Source organism: Triticum dicoccoides, chromosome 6A (assembly GCF_002162155.2).
Source record: "Triticum dicoccoides isolate Atlit2015 ecotype Zavitan chromosome 6A, WEW_v2.0, whole genome shotgun sequence".
Classification (NCBI taxonomy): domain Eukaryota; kingdom Viridiplantae; phylum Streptophyta; class Magnoliopsida; order Poales; family Poaceae; genus Triticum; species Triticum dicoccoides.
Window position 1 is genome coordinate 596,422,695 of NC_041390.1, and position 21,564 is coordinate 596,444,258.

The 21,564-nt window shown below is 46.0% G+C and overlaps 1 protein-coding gene and 1 pseudogene across 1 annotated transcript; both read left to right on the plus strand.

The window, feature by feature from the left end:
* Positions 1 to 14,784: 14,784 nt before the first annotated feature.
* LOC119314431 (protein PELOTA 1-like) lies at positions 14,785 to 16,069 on the plus strand. Its single transcript, XM_037589144.1, has one exon. The coding sequence runs from the start codon at positions 14,785 to 14,787 to the stop codon at positions 15,925 to 15,927; it is 1,143 nt and encodes a 380-aa protein (XP_037445041.1). The 3' UTR covers positions 15,928 to 16,069.
* A 1,186-nt stretch (positions 16,070 to 17,255) lies between these two features.
* LOC119316062 lies at positions 17,256 to 17,870 on the plus strand (annotated as a pseudogene).
* The last annotated feature ends 3,694 nt before the right edge of the window (positions 17,871 to 21,564 follow it).

Genomic DNA, 21,564 nt, shown 5'->3' on the forward strand with positions numbered 1-21,564 from the left:
TCACATAGCATACCCTGCAAAAACAAGTTAGACGTCCTCTTATTGTTGTTTGTATGTTTTACGTGGCTGCTATGGGTTTCTAGCAAGAACGTTTCTTACCTACGCAAAAACCACAACGTGATATGCCAATTGCTATTTTTACCCTTCATAAGGACCCTTTTCATCGAATCCGATCCGACTAAAGTGGGAGAGACAGACACCCGCTAGCCACCTTATGCAACTAGTGCATGTCAGTCGGTGGAACCAGTCTCACGTAAGAGTACGTGTAAGGTCGGTCCGGGCCGCTTCATCCCACGATGCCGCCGAATCAAGATTGGACTAGTAACGGTAAGCATATTGAACAAAATCAACGCCCACAACTACTTTGTGTTCTACTCGTGCATAGAAACTACGCATAGACCTAGCTCATGATGCCACTGTTGGGGAACGTAGCATAAATTCAAAATTTTCCTACGTGTCACCAAGATCTATCTATGGAGTCATCTAGCAACGAGGGAGGAGTGGATCTACATACCCTTGTAGATCGCGCGCGGAAGCGTTCAAAAGAACGTGGTTGATGGAGTCGTACTCGTCGTGATCCAAATCACCGATGATCCTAGCGCCGAACGGACGGCACCTCCGCGTTCAACACAAGCACGGAGCAGCGACGTCTCCTCCGTCTTGATCCAGCAAGGGGGAAGGAGAGGTTGATGGAGATCCAGCAGCACGACGGCATGGTGTGGAAGTAGCGGGATTCCAACAGGGCTTCGCCAAGCGCTGCGGGAGGAGGGAGATGTGTCATGGGAGGGAGAGGGAGGCGCCAGGGCTTAGGTGTTGCTGCCCTCCCTTCCCCCATTATATATAGGGCCAAGGGAGAGGGGGGGGGCGTAGCCTTGGCCCTTCCTCCAAGGAAGGGTGCGGCCAAGGGAGGAGTCCCTCCTCCCCAAGGCACCTCGGAGGTGCCTTCCCCCTTTAGGACTCTTCCTTTCCCTTGACTCTTGGCGCATGGGCCTCTTGGGGCTGGTGCCCTTGGCCCATATAGGCCAAGGCGCACACCCCTACAGCCCGTGTGCCCCCCGGGGCAGGTGGACCCCCTTGGTGGACCCCCGGACCCCCCGGTACAATACCGATAATGCGCGAAACTTTTCCGACGACCAAAATAAGACTTTTCATATATAAATCTTTACCTCCGGACCATTCCGGAACTCCTCGTGACGTCCGGGATCTCATCCGGGACTCCGAACAACTTTCGGGTTACCGCATACTAATATCTCTATAACCCTAGCGTCACCGAACCTTAAGTGTCTAGACCCTACGGGTTCGGGAGACATGCAGACATGACCGAGATGACTCTCCGGTCAATAACCAACAGCGGGATCTGGATACCCATGTTGGCTCCCACATGTTCCACAATGATCTCATCGGATGAACCACGATGTCAAGGACTTAATCAATCCCATATACAATTCCCTTTGTCTAGCGGTACGATACTTGCCTGAGATTCGATCGTCGGTATCCCGATACCTTGTCCAATCTCGTTATCGGCAAGTCTCTTTACTCGTTTCGTAACACATCATCCCGTGATCAACTCCTTGATCACATTGTGCACATTATGATGATGTCCTACCGAGTGGGCCCAGATATACCTCTCCGTCACACGGAGTGACAAATCCCAGTCTCGATTCGTGCCAACCCAACAGACACTTTCGGAGATACCTGTAGTGTACCTTTATAGCCACCCAGTTACGTTGTGACGTTTGGCACACCCAAAGCACTCCTACGGTATCCGGGAGTTGCACAATCTCATGGTCTAAGGAAATGATACTTGACATTAGAAAAGCTTTAGCATACGAACTACATGATCTTGTGCTAGGCTTAGGATTGGGTCTTTGTCCATCACATCATTCTCCTAATGATGTGATCCCGTTATCAATGACATCCAATGTCCATGGTCAGGAAACCGTAACCATCTATTGATCAATGAGCTAGTCAACTAGAGGCTTACTAGGGACATGGTGTTGTCTATGTATCCACACATGTATCTGAGTTTCCTATCAATACAATTCTAGCATGGACAATAAACGATTATCATGAACAAGGAAATATAATAATAACCAATTTATTATTGCCTCTAGGGCATATTTCCAACATGCATTTCATAGCGATACCTAAGCATACTAGCGCGTTCAGAACATAGAACCGAACCTTCTATGAGCAGCACATATACGCCTAGCATAAGTACGAGTAAACGAGGGATGAACAGATCATACCCTCCGGTTGGCCAGGCCAACGCGGCGGCTACAGCAGCAGCCACGGTGTCGTCCGTGGCCTTCTTCTTGGAGGCGGCGTCGTCGGCCACGGTGTCGATGCAGGGGAAGTTGTGGAAGCAGAGGCGAACAGAATTGGGGACGGATCGGGAGCAGTCGCTTCGAGACACTCCCAAAAAACCTTATTACCGTTCTCCCGGGCAGGATCTCGAACGACAGGGTTCCGGAGGCACCTGCTCTCCCGACCAGCCGTGCACGCGGTCGTCGGGATGGGATCGCCGGAGGCAGCACAGAGTGAGGAACAGTAGATGACGGCTAGGTCACACAAGAGGGAGTGAGTGAACCAAACTAGGTTACTTCACTGGCCAGAGCCTTCTTATATAGTCCGTAAGGAAGAAAGTCGTGGGCCTTTCTGAGGCCCACGACCGAGTCGGCCCACTCCCGACAAGGGAGTCGTTGTTCCCGGCAAGGGAGTCGATGAATACGTCCCGGCAAGGGAGTCGACGAATCTCGGCAACGCAAGTCAGCCCACAGTCCAACGTCTTGAACAGTGGCCCACATGTTAGCGACTCGTTAATTAGTCCTTGATTAATTAATTCATTCCTGAGCGACAAAAATAAGCTTCGGCTTGGCTCATTCCCGCAACCCGCAACCCGCGGCACGCGCGCGTCGTGACAAGGCAAGGCGAGGCGTGGCGTGGCGAGGCAGGCGGCGGAGGAGGAGGAGCGCGCATGTATCACTCCTCTTCCCAAGCTCCCAATGGAAAGTGGTAGAGCAGCCCTTATAAAGAGGTCTCAACTCTCCTCAACTAGCAAGGTGTGACTAAACTTCCCACCACCTGCCATCTCATACATGGGCCTCAAGATTAACCAGGGATTAGTGTCTTATATGGGCCTAAGCCCATCCATAATCCAACAATCCCCCACCAGATCTCGAGGCACATAAGTTTGTCAACTGTTCCAAACAATGTTTGATATACCAGAATTTTCAGTGGAGACTGTTAAGTTGAACTTCCACCTAGAGCAACAGGATTAGACTTCTTCACAACTGAACAATGGACTATGCCTTGAATTGTTAGTTTGGCGTGCAGAAGTTTCGCCTATTGTCAGCTGATACGTGTCCGCCGAAGGCTAAACCCCACGGGTGGAGCCTATTAGTCATACTCCGTACCTTCTCATGAGCTTACTAGATATTACCCAATCTCATGAACTGTGACCAACAGTCAGGCTCACATAGGTGTGTTCCTCCAAAGAATGCTCTGTAGGTTAGCATCTTGCTTACACAAGCTTTGCAACACATTAAGACAAAAGTCAGCTTGCCTTACAGAATTGAGAGTATTGTGCATCTCCAACGGAGTGGGTTAATTAAGGATACTCTCCTTAGTTGACCGCTGGATTGTTTTTCCAGGTCCTAATTCACGGGATCTCCGATCACATAGGTTGGGATACCCCCATGGCAACTTACGTGGGTCTCATACCCATCTCCCTCGATGCATTTTCTATCACAACCTGTGATAGCCCTTTCGTAAAAGGGCCTGCCAGATTCTTAGCCGTCTGGATATAATCCAACACTATTACTCCGGAGTTTCTTGATTTACTGACAGATTTCAATCTTCTTCTTATGTGCTTTGTGGATTTCATGTTGTCCTTTGAACTCTTAGCCTTGGCAATCACTGTTTGATTGTCACAGTTCATAAGGACAGTCGGCACTGGTTTATCAACCACCGGCAAATCCATCAAAAGCTCTCGAAGCCATTCTGCTTCGACGCATGATGTGTCTAATGCTGTGAGTTCTGCCTCCATAGTCGATCTGGTTAAGATCGTCTACTTGCAAGACTTCCAGGAAACAACACCACCACCAAGTGTGAAGACATGTCCACTTATGGCTTTCATCTCATCAGCATCAGATATCCAATTCGAATCACTATACCCCTCAAGTACTGTCGGGTACCTAGAATAATGAATTCCATAGTTCGCAGTACCTTGCAAATAACGCATCACTTGCTCAACAGCATGCCAGTGCACATCTCCCGGATTGGAAACAAACCGGCTCAGTTTGCACATAGCAAATGAGATGTCAGGACGAGTAGCACATGCTAGGTACATCAGTGAACCAACCACTTGAGAGTATCTCAATTCATCTACAGCCATGCCTTCGATCTTTCGAATCCGCATGCTAGGATCATATGGTGTTGCAGAAGGTTTGCAGTACGAATATCCAAAACGGCTCAAAATCTTCTCAACATAGTGGGATTGCAAAAGTGTAATTCCACCCTCAGAATTTCTCAGTAGCTTGATGTTCAGGATAACATCAGCCACACCCAGGTCCTTCATCTCAAAGTTGTGAGATAGAAAAGACTTGACCTCCTCAATGACCTTGAGGTGGGTCCCAAATATCAGTATGTCATCGACATACAGACACAGTATAACTCCTTCGCCCCCACCATAGCGATAGTATACACATTTGTCAGCTTCGTTCACAACAAAGCCAGCAGATGTCAGAGTAGTGTTGAACTTCTCATGCCATTGCTTAGGTGCTTGTTTCAGGCCATACAAAGATTTCACTAGCTTACACACCTTTCCTTCCTGACCATTTACTACAAAGCCATCCAGCTGTTGCATGTAAATTTCCTTGTCTAGCTCTCCGTTAAGGAAAGCCGTCTTAACGTCCATCTGATGAACGAGAAGACCATGCGAGGCAGCCAAAGCGAGTAACACTCGAATGGTTGTCATTCTAGCCACAGGTGAATAAGTGTCAAAGAAATCCTCTTCTTCTTTCTGGGTATAACCCTTGGCCACAAGCCTAGCCTTGTACTTCTCAATAGTACCATCAGGCCTAAGCTTCCTTTTGAACACCCACTTACATCCTAATGGTCGACAACCATAAGGACGATCAGTGATCTCCCATGCCCCATTAGCCAAGATGGAATTCATCTCACTACGGACCGCATCCTTCTAGTAGTCAGCATCCGGAGATGCATAAGCTTATGAAATGGAGCTGGGAGTATCATCATCCACGAGGTACACGAGGAAATAATCACCAAAGGACTTTGCAGTCCTTTGTCTCTTGCTCCTAACAGGAGCTTCCTGGTCATCCTCTGTGGAACTCTTATCACTTTTATGTTCATAATATTCCATCGGAATAGCAGGTTCAGGAGTCCATCAGATTCCAGTCTAGAATTGCTTTGCATATCTCTCATGGGGAAAATATCCTCAAAGAATGTAGCATCCCTAGACTCTATAATTGTATCGACCTTCTGGTCAGGTACCTCAGATTTCACCACTAGAAATCTATAGCCAACGCTATGCTTGGCATAGCCAAGAAAAACACAGTCCACAGTCTTTGGTCCCAACTTGCGCTTTTTGATTATCGGCACATTGACTTTCGCCAAATGGCCCCAAGTGCACAAGTAAGAGAGTGTAGTTCTTTTCTTTTCCCATTGCTCATAGGGAGTAGTCTCATTATCCTTTGTGGGAACTTTATTCAGGACATGACAAGATGTCAATACAGCCTCCCCCACCATGCCTTGGATAAACCCAATGTATCTAACATGGCGTTAACCAAATCAGTTAGAGTACGGTTTTTCCGTTCGGCAACCCCGTTTGACTGGGGTGAGTAGGGAGGCGTCCTCTCATGAATAATACCATGTTCCGCACAGAATAAATCGAACTCATTAGAAAAGTACTCTCCACCACGATCAGACTGGACTCGTTTTATTTTCTTCTCAAGTTGGTTCTCAACTTCAGCCTTATAGACTTTGAAATAGTGTAGAGCCTCATCCTTAGTACTTAACAAATACACATAGCAGAATCTAGTGGAATCATCCATCAGAGTTATGAAGTATTTCTTTCCACCTTTAGTCAACACACCATTCATCTCACAGAGATCTGAATGTATGAGCTCTAGAGGTGCCAGGTGTCTCTCCTTCACAGTCTTGTGAGGCTTACGAGGTTGCTTAGCTTGCATACATGCATGGCACTTAGAGCCTTTGGCTAAAGTGAAACTCGGGATTAAATCCATCTTAGCTAGCCGCGTCATACAACCGAAATTTATGTGACAAAGACGTGAATGCCAAACCTCAGATTCGTTCACATTAGAATGAATTTGGTTCACGACTTTATTACAGAAATCCTCCAGGGAAAGGCGGAACAAACCACCACAATCATATCCTTTTCCAACAAATAGTCCATACCGAGATACGACTACTTTGTTAGACTCAAATACTAACTTAAACCCTTCTTTACATAGAAGGGAGCAGCCACTAACGAGATTCTTCTTTATGGCAGGGACATGCTGCACGTTCTTCAGTTGCATGATCTTTTCCGAAGTAAACTTCAGATCTACCGTGCCAACACCATGAACAGAAGCATGCGAGCCATTCCCCATCAGGACGGAACAATCTCGTGCGACCTGGTAGGAAGAAAACAAAGACACATCAGCACACACATGAATATTGGCCCCAGTGTCAATCCACCAATCGGTGGAATGACAGACTGAAAGTATGGTAAACAGATTACCATACCCAGATGCCGCATCATGGTTGCTCAGAGTGACATTCACAGACTTGGAGTCTTGTGCTGGCTTCTTATACTTGTTTGGGCACTTGTTTGCCCAATGTTCATCTGAACCACAAGTAAAGCAGCCATCTCTCTTTTTGTCTTTCTTCTTACCCTTCTTCTTAAAGGTAGTATTCTGCTGGACAGAGTTCTTTCCCTTGAACTTGTGGAAGTTCTTCTGCACCACATTGGCGCTAGAAGAACCCTCTGCCCCTTTCACATGCGAGTCCTTTGCTCTCGAGTTCTGCTCAACGCCGAGATGACCAATGACATCCTCAACAGAGAATTCATGTCTCAAGTGCTTGAGAGAAGTAGCAAAGTTCCTCCAACTAGGAGGGAGTTTTGCAATAATGCAACCCGCGACAAACTTGTCCGGTAACTCACACTTCAGGAGCTCCAGCTCCTTAGCAATGCACTGTATCTCATGAGCCTGGTCCAATACAGAACGGTTATCAACCATCCTGTAATCATGGAACTGCTCCATGGCATACAGCTCACTGCCAGCATCAGTTGCGCCGAATTTGACTTCGAGCGCATCCCACAAGTTTTTGGCAACACCCATATGAATATAGGCGTCAACCAACTTGTCTCCAATCACACTCAGAACTGCTCCCAGAAAGATTGTGGTTGCCTCCCTAAACGCCTTCTCCTGTTCAGGAGCAATCGTTTCTGTGAGGGACACACCACCAACCCAGAATATGTTCATCGCTGTGAGCCACAAGGTGGTCCTAGTCTGCCAACGCTTAAAATGCGTCCCGGTAAACTTTTCCGGTTTCAGAGTAGCAGCAAAGCCTTGAATCGAAAAGTGCCTAAAATAAGGTTTTTGGATTGTTGGAAATATTAGCACTTTTCCGATTAGACTTAACCACGAGTAAACAGTAAGCATGGCATAAAAGGTATGCATTTCATAGCAATACCTACGCATACTAGCGTGTGCAGAACATAGAACCGAACCTTCTATGAGCAGCACATATACGGCTAGCATAAGTACGAGTAAACGAGGGATGAACATATCATACCCTCCGGTTGGCCAGGACAACGCGGCGGCTGCAGCAGCAGCCTCGGCGTCGTCCGTGGCCTTCTTCTTGGAGGCGGCGTCGTCGGCCATGGTGTCGATGCAGGGAAAGTAGTGGAAGCAGAGGCGAATAGAGTTGGGGACGGATCGGGAGCAATCGCGTCGAGACGCTCCCCAAAAACCTTATTGCCGTTCTCCCAGGCAGGATCTTGAACGACAGGGTTCCGGAGGCACCTGCTCTCCCGACCAGCCGTGCACGTGGTCGTCGGGATGGGATCACCGGAGGCAGCACAGAGTGATGAACAGTAGATGACGGCTAGGTCACGCGAGAGGGAGTGAGTGAACCGAACTAGGTTACTTCACTGGCTAGAGCTTTCTTATATAGTTCGTAAGGAAGAAAGTCATGGGCCTTTCCGAGGCCCACGACCGAGTCGGCCAACTCCCGGCAAGGGAGTCGACGAATACGTCCCGGCAAGGGAGTAGAAAGAACTATGGAAGAGAGACTGGCATGTTGGCCCCACTTGTCTACTAACGGTCAAAAGAACGGTCAAACAAAGGGTTTTCTTATGTGCGGGCCCCAACTGTCATAGTCGTGATCAATTGTAAAGCACTCAGACATTTGGGTTTTCTGAAACAGCCGACCACACTTTTGGTAGGTGTTAGTGACAAAAAATCTTATAGTTTTTTGGAATCCTAACCCGAAAAGTGGTAGTTTTACGCTATTCATTGTGATTTGACCAACATCAGCAAGAAAAATTGAGCTAGAGTTGGCTAGAGTGCATTGACATGCCAAAAGTTGGGAACTATCCAAACAAAGATCAACTTTTTTATCATGAATTTTGGTAGGGTACACTCTGCCACAATCCAAACATACCCTTTGGTTGTCTACATTTTGGCCAATGCTGGAAGAAAAGTGAATTAGAGTTAGCTAAAATGCATGGGCATGCCAAAATATTGGTAACCATCCAAACAAGATTCAAAATTTTGGCTATGACCAAAAGGTTGATATGGTTGGTTTTGATCACCGTCCAAACATACCCTTCATCGAGTGCCTTACATGTTTTCTTGTTGAAAACAAGTACACTAAACGTTGCAAAACCTTTGCAAACAACTCCACCAAGGGAACAAAACTGGACGCAAGAATGACTGTCTATGTTGGTTAGTACTCCTTGGTCATCCTTGATAATCTCACCCCTCTGCTTCCTTCGTCACTGACCTTCAGACCAGTTGGTGGATAGAATGTTTGAATATCATACGTGCCTCAGACACCCTTATGCGGAGCATCCTACGGTTATCGCCATGGATCTACCTTCGTCTTCCCAAATGCCAAGTGGACCGATGACAAGAGCATGTGCAAGAGCTACCGAGACCAAAGTAACCTCTCTCCTTAATGAGCTTCCAAATGAACCACGTGAGACATGACTACAACCTCAACTGGGAATGCTATGTGTGCTTAGGTACGAAGAAGACCACCTCAGAGATGATCGGAATGAAGATCAAGCTAGCATGGATACAGACGAAAGATCACGACAAGGGCATCTTGCAAAGTCCACAGTGGTTGGACATCTGGCCCCTGACCGGATGTCTGGCGCCCAGTCCAGCAGCAACCATAGCAGAACAACACTGGAAGAGCTCTAGGAGCAGGACATCCGGTCACGCCCCAAAAATCCGGCCCTACGACACCCAAGGCCTACAGAAACAGGGACCAGTCCCAGGCCGGACATCCGGCATCAGCCCCGGACTACATCTGGTGTCATGGGAAGCCCAGGACATCCAGCCCCGGGGCACCTGCGTGTGCCTAACCGGGCCAGAGGCCCATGTATCCCATCTCCTCCTCACTTATTCCGTGAAACTCTATATATATGACCCCTCCTCCTCCTAGCTAGGGTTAGCAAAATATATTGAGATTATCTAGAGGGCTTTTCTCATCTACCACTCTTCTTGGAGATCAAGACCTCCTTTGTGGAGAAGACTATCGTCATGACCTTATCTCCTTTGGATTTGAGAAGAATCTTACATTTGTGTTTTCCCCTTGATTCTTCATGTTATGCTTATGGATCTCATGTATGCTATTCTAGTGGACGTGTGACCTGAGTTTGTTTGAGTGATTTCCTCTTTGTGTTCTTGTTGTTCTTCCCTTTCCCCCTCCAAGTGTGAAAATATCATGAACTAGGGTTCCACCCTACAACACACCCATTCTTTCATGAAAAAGGAATGTACACCTCACAAATGAGAACTTCCAGAGAGACTTTTCGGATGTTAGGATTGTCTGAACGAACCCATGAGCCACCATTGTGCTGCTCGTGACCTGCCATTTGAGTGGATGCCAAGGCGCTCATGGCACCAAATAGTATATGACAATTGATGAGTCCATTTTACATCACTTTTAACCTTATGTTTTTTATAATAGCGCCCATAAAGATATTTGGAAACACCTTAAGTACACACGCAACACCACTTATCATGTTGTTGGTTGTGTGGCATCGTCAACGGTTTTCAGTGAATTTGCTGATGTCGTCGAGTGCGTGTATGAGGTGTGATTTTTTTCTCTCGTTGCAACACACGGGCATGTTTGCTAGTTTCTTTAAAAATACGTGAACTCTTTATCGGATTTGTATAGCATGTTTTCCTTTTTCTTTTCATATTGTACATGAACATCATGTAAGTCACCTGCAAACTTTATGTAAATACCCAATGAATATTTTTAAAAATATAAGAAGAATTTTTTCTAAATATATGATAAACACATTTTTAAATGATGATCATCGTTTTGGAATCTCTACTATTAAAGGAGGATCGACCGTCGTGATGGTTTGACCTCGTTCGATACCCTCACCTCGTTCGATACCCCTCCCTCTTGTACGTGAAAAAAAGAAACTCCTCGCACGAAAGAAAAATAAAAAATAAAATAAAACAGCCCACCTATGCATGTCGTCCCACCTCCAAGGCCCACGCGCCCCTTCCCCCCAATTCAATTGCTCTCGATCTCGTGGCTCTATCGCCGTCGCTGACCTCCTCCTACCTACGACAACTTCGAGCGGCAACACGCTGCAGCGGATGTGTTCGAGGAGTTCGTCCGGTGACTGCGCATGGAGCACGGCAACATCTCCACCCTGCCATTGCTCAACACCGACCTCGAGATTTCCCGCTTGCCCTAGAGGCCTTCTGCGACTGAGTCCACAGCCCCGCCTGCTTTGACCTGATCTGGATAGAAGACGTACAACCACCCAATAAGTTTCTCTTCCTTCTCTCTTAAATTTTTGTAATGTCCCGAATCATCTATTTCATCAGCCATACAGGAGAGTTTGGAGATGGCGAATTGAAGATACGAGGAGGAAGCCATACAGGAGAGTTTGTGAGGTTCAGAGAACTAGACAGAGAATTCAGAGACTAACCGTCGCATATACTCCTCCTACACGGCACGCACACACAGTTACAGATGGTCCCAGGGCCCACTAGCCAACTCACAATGCTCTCTTGCATGGATATTCTGAGCGAAAAGGTGTGATTCCTAAAAGAGAACTCGAGTAAAAATATTCATCTTGGTTTCTTAGTTATGATCTGCACTAATAGTACAGATGCATATTCTCTCAAAATTTATACGGTTCTCTTCTTAGTCTGATTCCTAATAGAAAACTTGTGCTTGATCTTGATTTCTTGGCTATGACATGCACTATTATTTTTGGTGAGATTCTTCCAGCAACTTCTAATGGAGATGGCATAATAGTTCCAGGATAAAGAAGAGGTATGAGCATGGACTTCTAATATTGTTGTATATGTTTGAAATCTTTTGACACTTTCTCAAAAAAGAAAGTAAATCTGTCATTGCTGAGATGTAGTCTAGGAGAAATTATACTTTTCAGTTCTGTAAACCTTGTGAGAGTTTTGCTTGATTTGTAGCTGAAATTTGATAGTCTTGTTGTGTTTATTACGCCATTCTGAATGTGGAATAGTCCTGTTCTGATGGATATGCGCGGGGGCTGCCATCGGAGGAGACCGGGTCGGATGGGGTGGAGAACGACGAGGTCACACGGACGGCTGTAGCAGCACATCAGAGTTAACTTCCTATTTCTCGCTGACAATGGCTTTGCTTTTGCTTAGTATCCCACATTGTGTTAGTGCTGCATCTATCTTATTTGTTTACTGAAACTAGGAGTGGTAGTACATCATAGTTGTTGCTGAAAATATTCCTACGACAGGTCATATTGCCAGGGTTTTGCAGAGAATGCAACTTGCTTTTCGTTTTTCTTCTATATCCATTTTTTTGTTGTAACAACAATTCAATACCAAGGTTATGACTCTTGCAAGTAAATACATGTAGGCTGTAGCAATACATGTAGGCTGTGGCAATGTAGGATAAACTAAGGTGGAAGACTTTGTAAGCTCCACGTCGCTGAACCTTTTGGTGACCCTTTCTTTGCTCTGTTTACGTCTTCTGACTATTCATATATCCCGAAATTAGCCACTATGATGTACTAAAATGCTGCAGTCGAGAGCTTTCTATACACACCTACCTAACAGTTAGACTAGCTAAATATCTGTGTGTTGCTACTTAATTAAGATGATGCTGGATGTAGTACGTGCCTTATTGTTAATTACATCCGGAAGATGTTGCTCTCAAATTTATATTAAAAGTTAGTTCTGGAAATTTGTAAGTGTATTTCAGAATGATCTTCATAAATGTAGTTGATCGTAAAATTGCCTACAGAGTATTTAAGGGTTGTTCTAAAAAGTATATGTGTTGAATCCAATAACACTAAGTACTTTTAGATTTTTGTCCAAGCCGATTGGTGTATGCCTAATTGTTGCATTTTACAATGAGGTAGTGCCACTTGCAAGTATCAGATGTGCCTTGTGTTCAGATAAACTTTTCCCAAGATGTGCCTTGAGTACAAAGGTCTTAGTGCTACTTCATTATTATTTTATTTATATTCATTATAAATACGTCTCATGCCTTGCAAGCTTAGCTTATTTCCCATCAGATGAGTGCTTCCAATTATTTCACTGTAACTATATTGGAGACAAACACAATCAGGTAATGTATTTTGTTCCAATAGATCTCAGATGTTGAATGAAGATCAAAAGAGGTAAGATAAATTGAAGGAAAAAGGAGAGACCTGGACCTGTATGCTCTTGCCATGCGCTACTACTTTAGTAATCATACTTTACTAAAAAAGGACAAAAATCTGTATTCTTCCAAATTAGGTTAATCTTTACTAACTGTTTTCCGGTTCTATTTTTCAGATCATAAATCACTTCTTTGGTTGGAAGGAAGAAACTCCATTGCTGCTTAGGAGTTGGCGGTGAGTAATTTAAAAGGGCATGCATTGGCTTTCATGTAACTGGTAGTCAGTGATCTAAGTCAAATTTTATTAGAATGGATATCCCTACAAAATTTCCGTGCAAATGTCCAACACTAGACATGGTATTTTCATATTGACTACCCCATACGAGATATACTAGGGGAGTTGGTGATTGTATGTCCCTTTGTCGGTACGTCATCGTCCCTACTCATTATTTCTGTCGATACGTATGCACTATTTCATAGATCTTCTAATGTTTTGAAGAAGTGGCCAAGTGATAGTTAGGGTAAAATGACCAACATTTGAATTGACGACAATGATAGAGCAAAGATGGATGAATTCCATGGATGTGGAAGGAGGAACGACGGGGAGAAAACCGCTTTTTCTAGATGCAGGGAAGGTACTGAAAGAGACGATGACATAGGGAGTTAAGGACACTTCTAATTTTGTAAAATATACATTGGGGGTCTCCCCTACTATTTCACGTTAAAAAAGAGATATGATAGAGAAAGAAGTGGGAGAAAGAATTGGAAGTTGCCGTTATATGGATGAATATCCATCATGTTTGACATACACTTTTGAATTAGAACAATGACCAGTGTATACATTTTTAACTATGTGATGAAGTTTTATAAAAAATACATGGTGAACATTTTTTTAATATTATCAAAATGATTGTAATACAAGCTGATAGATTCTAAAATATATGCTGAACTTCTTTTTAACTATGTGATGAAGTTTTTTGAAATATGCACTGCTCTTTTTTAATCACACGATTAACATTTTATAAGTTTAACTTTTGAAAATTTAATACTTTTTGAAAAAATAAATATATATTATAGGGGAAAAGGTAAAATAAATAAATAATAAAATATCTGAAGTGTTTCCCAAAAATAAAACAAAAATGATAAAGAAGGAAGTGCAAGCTAAAGTTATATTGGATTCTCCGTTGATTTATAGACGGACTTGTAGTGGAGGCAAATTGCCATGGACACCTTCCCGCAAAAAAGAAAAGAAAAGAAATTGCTATGAACTAGGGTCTTTTCGCTTAGGCGTAGACAATTTGTTTAGAGATGGCCTAAAACACATTTACTATAACCCTTTTATTGAGATTAGAATGGTTGTACAAAAACCATACTCTAATTTTTGTATGTGTACCATGCTCGTCAACGTACTACTGGTATGAATTTCTGCTAGACCTCATCGTGGGCCTCTGTGTCGTGGCCGGGCACAATTCGAATGTTGTAGACGGACTTGTAGTAGAAGCAAATTGTTATGGACACCTTCCCTCAAAAAGAAAAGAAAGAAAATTGCTATGGGCGTCGTGCATCCGTGTGCAGCTGGGTCGCCGCTAATTACGTGCGCATGTAGCTTAGCTTAGGGTTAGGGAAACCAACTCTATCTTCCCTGCTCTATCTGAACTCGGAGTCGATCGGGCCTCCGCTGATCGAAACCAACGTTATAAATAGCTATCACCCTCCGTCTGTCCATTGATCCAACACGTTCGCTCCGCTCGCAACTCACGAAAACAACCGCTAGCTCAGATTGGTATATGCTCCGGTCGCCGCTTTCGCATCCATCGCTCACCGCCGTCGACACCGTCAAGACAGGTCTCCCGTCTCTCTCGACAACAACGAGACCGCCGCGCACTTTGATCCTGAACGATGAAGCTCGTCGGAAAAAGCCTCGCCCGCGACGGGCCCGGCTCCGTCAAGCTATTGCCGGAGGTGGATGACGACCTGTGGGACGCCTACAACCTCATCGCCGCCGGCGACGCCGTCGAGGCCGTCACTGTCCGGAAGATCACGAGGTCCGGAGGCCGCGACGCGGAGCGCATCAAGCTGACGCTAGAGGTCGCGGTCGAGTCCACGGACTACGACAAGGACGGCTCCGTCCTGCGCGTCCGCGGCAAGAACCTCACCAAGAACGAGCACGTCCAGATCGGCCAGTACCATACCTTGGAGATCGAGCTGCGGAGGCCCTTCGTCCTCCGCAAGGAGGCCTGGGACTGGCCCGCGCTCGACACCATCCGCAAGTCCTGCGACGAGACCGCAGCCAACGCCGACCTCGCCGTGCTCCTCATGCAGGAAGGCCTCGCCCACCTCTTCCTCGTCGGGAGGAGCGTCACGGCCACCAGAGCGCGCGTGGAGGTGCCCATCCCCAGGAAGCACGGCTCCAGCTCCGGCGCCGTCGCCGCCTACGACACCGCCCTCAAGGACTTCTTCCAGCGCGTCCTGGCCGCCTTCGTGCACCACGTCGACTTCGACCTCGTCCAGTGCGTGGTGATCGCCAGCCCCGGCTTCACCAAGGACCAGTTCCGCGACCACATGCTCCTGGAGGCCGCCCGGCGAGGGGAGCTGCGCGCCATCACGGAGCACAAGGCGCGCATCGTGCTCGCACCCGCGCCCTCGGGCTACCCGCACAGCCTCAAGGACGTCCTGGCCGCCCCGAGCGTCCTGTCGCTGATAAAGGACACCAGGGCCGCGCTGGAGGTGCCGGCGCTGCAGGAGTTCTATGCCATGATCGCCAAGGACTCGGCGAGGGCTTGCTACGGGCCCAAGCACGTCGAGGTCGCGCATGAACGTCTCGCCATCCAGACCCTCTTGCTGACGGACACTTGGTTCCGAAACCCTGACGTTGTTGCTAGGCGCAAGTGCGTCGATTTGGCCGAGTCCGTGAAGAAGGTCGGTGGCAAGGTGTGCGTCTTTTCGTCCATGCATGTCTCCGGCAATCAGCTCGAGCAGCTCACGGGGATAGCCGCAGTTCTTCGTTTTCCCATGCCTGATCTCGACGACATCGAGATGTGATGATAACTAAGGGCTATGCTTATATTTTTCTTCTACTACTACTAGGGTGTACTACGCTCTCTGTTTCACTTTTACTTGAACTATGGTTTTAGATGTCTCAATACACAACTTTGATCACTTATTTATATTATACGATGTGTTATTTATGTAACCAAGCAAAGTTTATACATTGTGGAGGTGTCTTTTTCATTGAAAATATCAACGCGAAAATCTAAGTTACTAAGCTCCGTGGAATTGCTAGCACGTGGTGGCTTGTGGCTTTTATAAGGTAATGATGGGGCCCGGTTGAAAGTGTGAGTATCGTTACGTGACGGAGTGAAGTCTATTTTAAACTTTGAAAGTTATAGAGCCCGTTCAAAATAAACCCTCACCTCAAAATCCCTGAAGTTTGTACATGTACTCATGATCCTAGTCTGATCCCGACCCCGAAACTGTTTGGCACACCCGGAAACATTCCATCCCGCCCAGGATCAGAGTCTACCCTCACTTACATCGTTACCCCACGTGCCAATCCATTCTCTCTCTCTCTCTCGCTCTCTCTCGCTCGCTCTCTCTCCTGAAATCAACGCAGACGTGTCTGTGCCGCATCGCCGGTGCCGTGCGCTGCTCCAGTCCATGCCAGGACCCGGGCTGCGCGTCGGCAGTACGCCTCATGCCGAGGAGTCCGTGCTCTCGTCGTGAGTAGAGGAGAGCAAGATGATGAGGTGGTGCCCGCACATCGGTGCTCCCCTGGCCATGCAATTAGTGGGGTAGCACGGCATCGAGTAGCTTGACGTGGTGTGTGCGACCACGGCCTATACTTGGTCCTTGTTGAGAGAGTTTGTTGCATGCAACGTTCAAGTCAAGACCGGTTCCTGCCTCCAACAACAAACCTCCACATCTGGCGGAAAAGTAGGATCGCTCCAGACGATCAAGGGAAGCGACGAGGGTTCCCTTGCGCGCCGCCGGTGACGCCGTCGGTTCCCTCTCTCTTCGTCGACCGCTCTGGCGGCGGGAGGGAGGGGGAACCTCGGGTCTATTCGCTAGGTAGGTGTGTGGTAGGGTTAGGGTTGAGGGAGACGCTGCCGCGGCCGTTGTGGTGGTGTCGCGTTAAAATAAGTTTCTCTGGGTTCCGTTCACGGTCAGGCGAGGCTTTTGCCTTCGTCTAGGAGCCAGCGGGGTTGGGGATCCCCGGATCTCGTCGAGGACGCGGGCTATGGTGGCTGGAGGTCCATCGGCACTGGCCGTTTGGGTCCTCAGATAGGCGATGGATGCAGGGAGACGAAGACCTTTTTGTTTTCTTTGTTGGTATGATTTCCTGCTGCTGTTCTTCTCCTTCCTCTATGCTGATGCTGGTGGGAGATCCTGCTTTGTCCGGCCGGATGGCCCGGCCGCGGTGCTGGAGCGCGTCAAGCTGACGCTGGAGGTGGCGGTCCAGTCCACGGACTAGGACCAGTTCCGCGACCACATGCTCCTTGAGGCCGCCCGGCAAGGGGAGCTGCGCGCGATCATGGAGCACAAGGCGCGCATCGTGCTCGCGCCCGCGCCCTCGGGTTACCCGCAGGGCCGCACAGCCTCAAGGACGTGCTGGCCGCCTCGAGCGTCATGTCGCTGATAAAGGACACGAGGGCAGCGCAGGAAGTGCCGGCGCTGGAGGAGTTCTTCGCCATGATCGCCAAGGACTCGGCGCGCGCTTGCTACGGGCCCAAGCACGTCGAGGTCGCGCATGAACGCATGGCCATCCAGACCCTCTTGCTCACGGACACTTGGTTCCGGAACCCCGACGTTGCTGGCTTGCTGCTAGGTGCAAGTGCGTCGATTTGGCCGAATCGGTGAAGAAGGTCGGTGGCACGGTGTGCGTCCTTTCTTCCATGCATGTCTCCGGCGATCAGCTGGAGCAGCTCACAGGGATAGCTGCGGTTCTTCGTTTTCCCATGCCTGATCTCGACGACATCGAGATGTGATAATCGTTCTGCTTATTCTTCTACTAGCGTCTACGCTCCCTGTTTTATTATTACTTGAACTATATAATCGCGTGTCTCGCTCGAATACACAACTTTGATTCGTTGATCACTTATTTCTATTATACCATATTTATTCAGTTGACAAAGTTTATACATTATGGAGGTGATTTTTCGTTGACAATATCAGTCTGAAAATCTACCCAAGTGACTAAGCTCCCCAGAATTGCTAGCACGTGGTGGCTCGTGGTTTTGTAAGGCATTTATGCGGCTTGATTTGAACGGTTCTTCGTTTTCCCATGCCTGATTTGGAGAACATCGAGATGTGATACCGGCTCTGCTTATTTTCTTCAAAGAACTTTTACTTGAACTATTGTTTTAGATGTCTCCACGAATACACAATTTTGATCACTTATTCCTATTATCAGTCTCAGTTAAGTTTCAATCAATGCTAATGACCGTGAGATCTTACATTGAGAATCGTGTAAAATTTTCTTTTTAGTATTTCTTTTTTCTGTCTCGCATATAATGTCACTTGACCCGGGGCTAGCCCACGTTGGACCAGCAGGTAGCACAGGACACCGCGTAAAAAATCTCGTTAACTGGTAACCATGGAGCCCAATAGAGAAGGACACCGGTACCGCTCCATGCGACCCAGTAAGGAGAACAGCACCTAGCGCGGCCCACTTTAAGGATGCAACTTGCTGGCCGCCGCGAACGAGCAGTTCGCCGCCACGCCAGGTCCTCCACACCACATCGATCGATCTGATTCATACCTGCGCCGCCTCTTCGTCTGCTTCGTCAGGCTCGCTGCAAGTCGCCAGAAACGCCAAATTTTGCCGAGTCGCTGGAAGCCGGATCAGTGGGGAACTAAATTGGTACGTCTGCTGCTACACCAAAGCCGCAAATCCCCAATGCGGTGTGCATCTATAACATCCAGAATCCAATTCTTGATTGATTTTCTACCATAGGGCACTAGGGCTACTGGATAGGGCTAGGGAATTTAATTGTATTTGGTATTATTGGATTATCTAGAATTATCATGCACTGAGTGGAGATTTGAGAAAAGACAGCGATACTCTTGAGCACCTACCGGCTGGACGCACAAGCACAATGTCATACCTAGCAGTTCAAGTACAATAATACTCCCTTTGTCCCAGAATATAAGAACGTTTTTGATACTATTCTAGTATTAAAAACGTGGAGGGAGTATGTTTTATACTTCTTTTTTTTTTCTTTGTGCAAATTTTAATTATCTTAATAACAGCTGGGGGGTCTTAAATTATAGTAGAAGCTCAGTTTATGGACTAAAAAATGGAAAAATATCAGCCAGGAATTTTAGTTCCCCACTAATCCGGCTTCCGGCGACTTGGCAAGATTATAAATGAAGCGGTAATTGATCGCTTTGGGGCCATGAAAGAACTTACAAAAATATTTTTAAAAGGTACTTGTCTTAACATATCTGTTTATTGCAGAATTATACTTAATATGTTACTAAGAAGGTTTTGTTTCTTTTGTTCTGTAGGCAATCAAAGCTCTAATGTTGCATTTTGTCAGCATCCTTCATACTTATTTTCATAATTTGATGCTCTGCTATTGCTCCATATTCTATGGTCAACTAATATTTCAAGTGAACCTCTTATATTTGGATTTCTGGTAAGCATATTCACTCTTATATCATATTCTATGTAGATTTTATTCTTATGTGTGTTACTATTATGTATATTACTACTCCCTCTGTTTCAAAATTCTTGTCTTAAACTTGTCTAGATACGGATACGTATTTAGACAAATTTAAGACAAGAATTTTGGGATGGAGGGAGTACTTGATATCCACACATGTGATGGACATGGGACACCGGGTCATTTTTGTCCTGGGTCCGCCCCTGCACTTGACCGTGGCTTGGTTAAATCTCAGTCGGGTGGGACCTAGCCACACACCCCTATTATACCAAGCAAAGTACATTGTGGAGGTGATTTTTTTTCTAAAAATATCAATGTTACATTTTTTTAAGAGAACGGGAGAGTTTTATTGCTCAATAATAGTCATAGGGATACAAGTAGGGTCCGGGGACCTCCATAACCAAATGTGTCTACCCTCATCAAGAGAGAATATGAATATTTCGCTAACGCATGCACATCCCTGTTAAAGCCGAGGATGAATATTTCGCTAACGCATGCGCATCCCTATTAAACTCTCTCAGTTTGTGGCCGATTTTGACCAAGTGAGCTCCCTAGTTTAGACACACTTTCTAGGGAGCTCACTTGAAAGTTTATGCCCTGTTGAAAGTGTGTGTAAAGCTTTCTAGAATTACTAGCATACAATGGCTCGTGGGCTTTGTATAGCATTGGTGGGGCCTGGTTGAAAGTGTGTGTAAACCTTTCAAGAATTACTAGCATGCAATGGCTCGTGGGCTTTGTATGGCATTGATGGGGCCTGGTTGAAAGTGTGTGTAAACCTTTCAAGAATTGCTAGCATATTATGGATCGTAGCTTTGTAAGGCATCCATGGGGCTGGTTGGAAGTGTGTGTATATCGCTGCCTGAGGTAGTATGTGCATGCATGTGAGTGTGGAGCTAGTATGAGCCGTGTTTCTTCAAACCTAGCGACTCACGACAATACCACATGGCAGGAAAAAAACACACGCATACATCCTACAGTCTATAGATATGTAGCAACGCCCGATCACAAGCTTCGCTCAGATATGGGCCGGCCAATATTCACGAAAACACGCGCCTCTCTCCTATCGGTATTGGAACCTTCCTTGAACTAGGTTTTCAATTTACGTGCTTTTTATTTTGTTACTTACTTTCTTTCTTCTTCCTCCTCCTTTCTCTTTTTTTTATATTTATTTTATTTTATTTCTATTTTAAAATTTCAAATAATTTTTAAAATTCATGAAATATATTTATCCAATTAAAGAATTTATTTAAAATTTGAGCCAATGAACATTTTCTTAAACTAGCAAATATTTTATATTTTTCGAAAATTAAATAATCCGCAATCATTTTTTCAATCAATGGGCATTCTTAAAATTTGGGACCAATTATCAAATGTTGTGAACATTTTTTTGGATTCATAATTATTTTTCAAATTTGTGAACATTGTTTGAAATTCGGACCATTTATAAATTAAGATTTTTTTTAAAATACGAACTATTTTTTCTATCTGGGAACATGTTTTAAAATTTGGATTATTATTTCTTAATCCGAGAACATTTTCTGAAGGTTGAAACATTGTTTTAAATTCGAAACATTTTTAATTTTGTAAGGAAAAATCCTGACATTTTAAAAAGAAGCAAAAGAAAAAGAAAACATGAGCACCCACCCCACACATGGGCTGTCCCAAAAGAACCCGCGGGGGAGCAGGGGGTTTGGGGGTGGGGGTGTGGAGATGTTAATGCACTAAAAAAAATCAGATTTTTTCTAACAGTTTTGAATGAAAACCGAAGTCCGGCGCACCGATAGCACCAATTGCCCCAGTGCACTAAATATGCCCTCGGAGAGTCGGAGGCATAGTTTCGCTCACGACTTGCGCTACAGTCATTAGCCTTTTGTGATATGCCCTCGGAGAGTCGGAGGCATAGTTTCGCTCACGACTTGCGCTACAGTCATTAGCCTTTTGTGATATGCCCTTGGAGAGTTTGAGGCATAGTTTCGCTCACGACTTGCGCTACAGCCATTAGCTTTTTGTGATA

What these genes read in the sequence shown, in the direction of transcription:
- LOC119314431 (XM_037589144.1), top strand. Translation starts at nt 14,785, where the DNA reads ATGAAGCTCGTCGGAAAAAGCCTCGCCCGCGACGGGCCCGGCTCCGTC.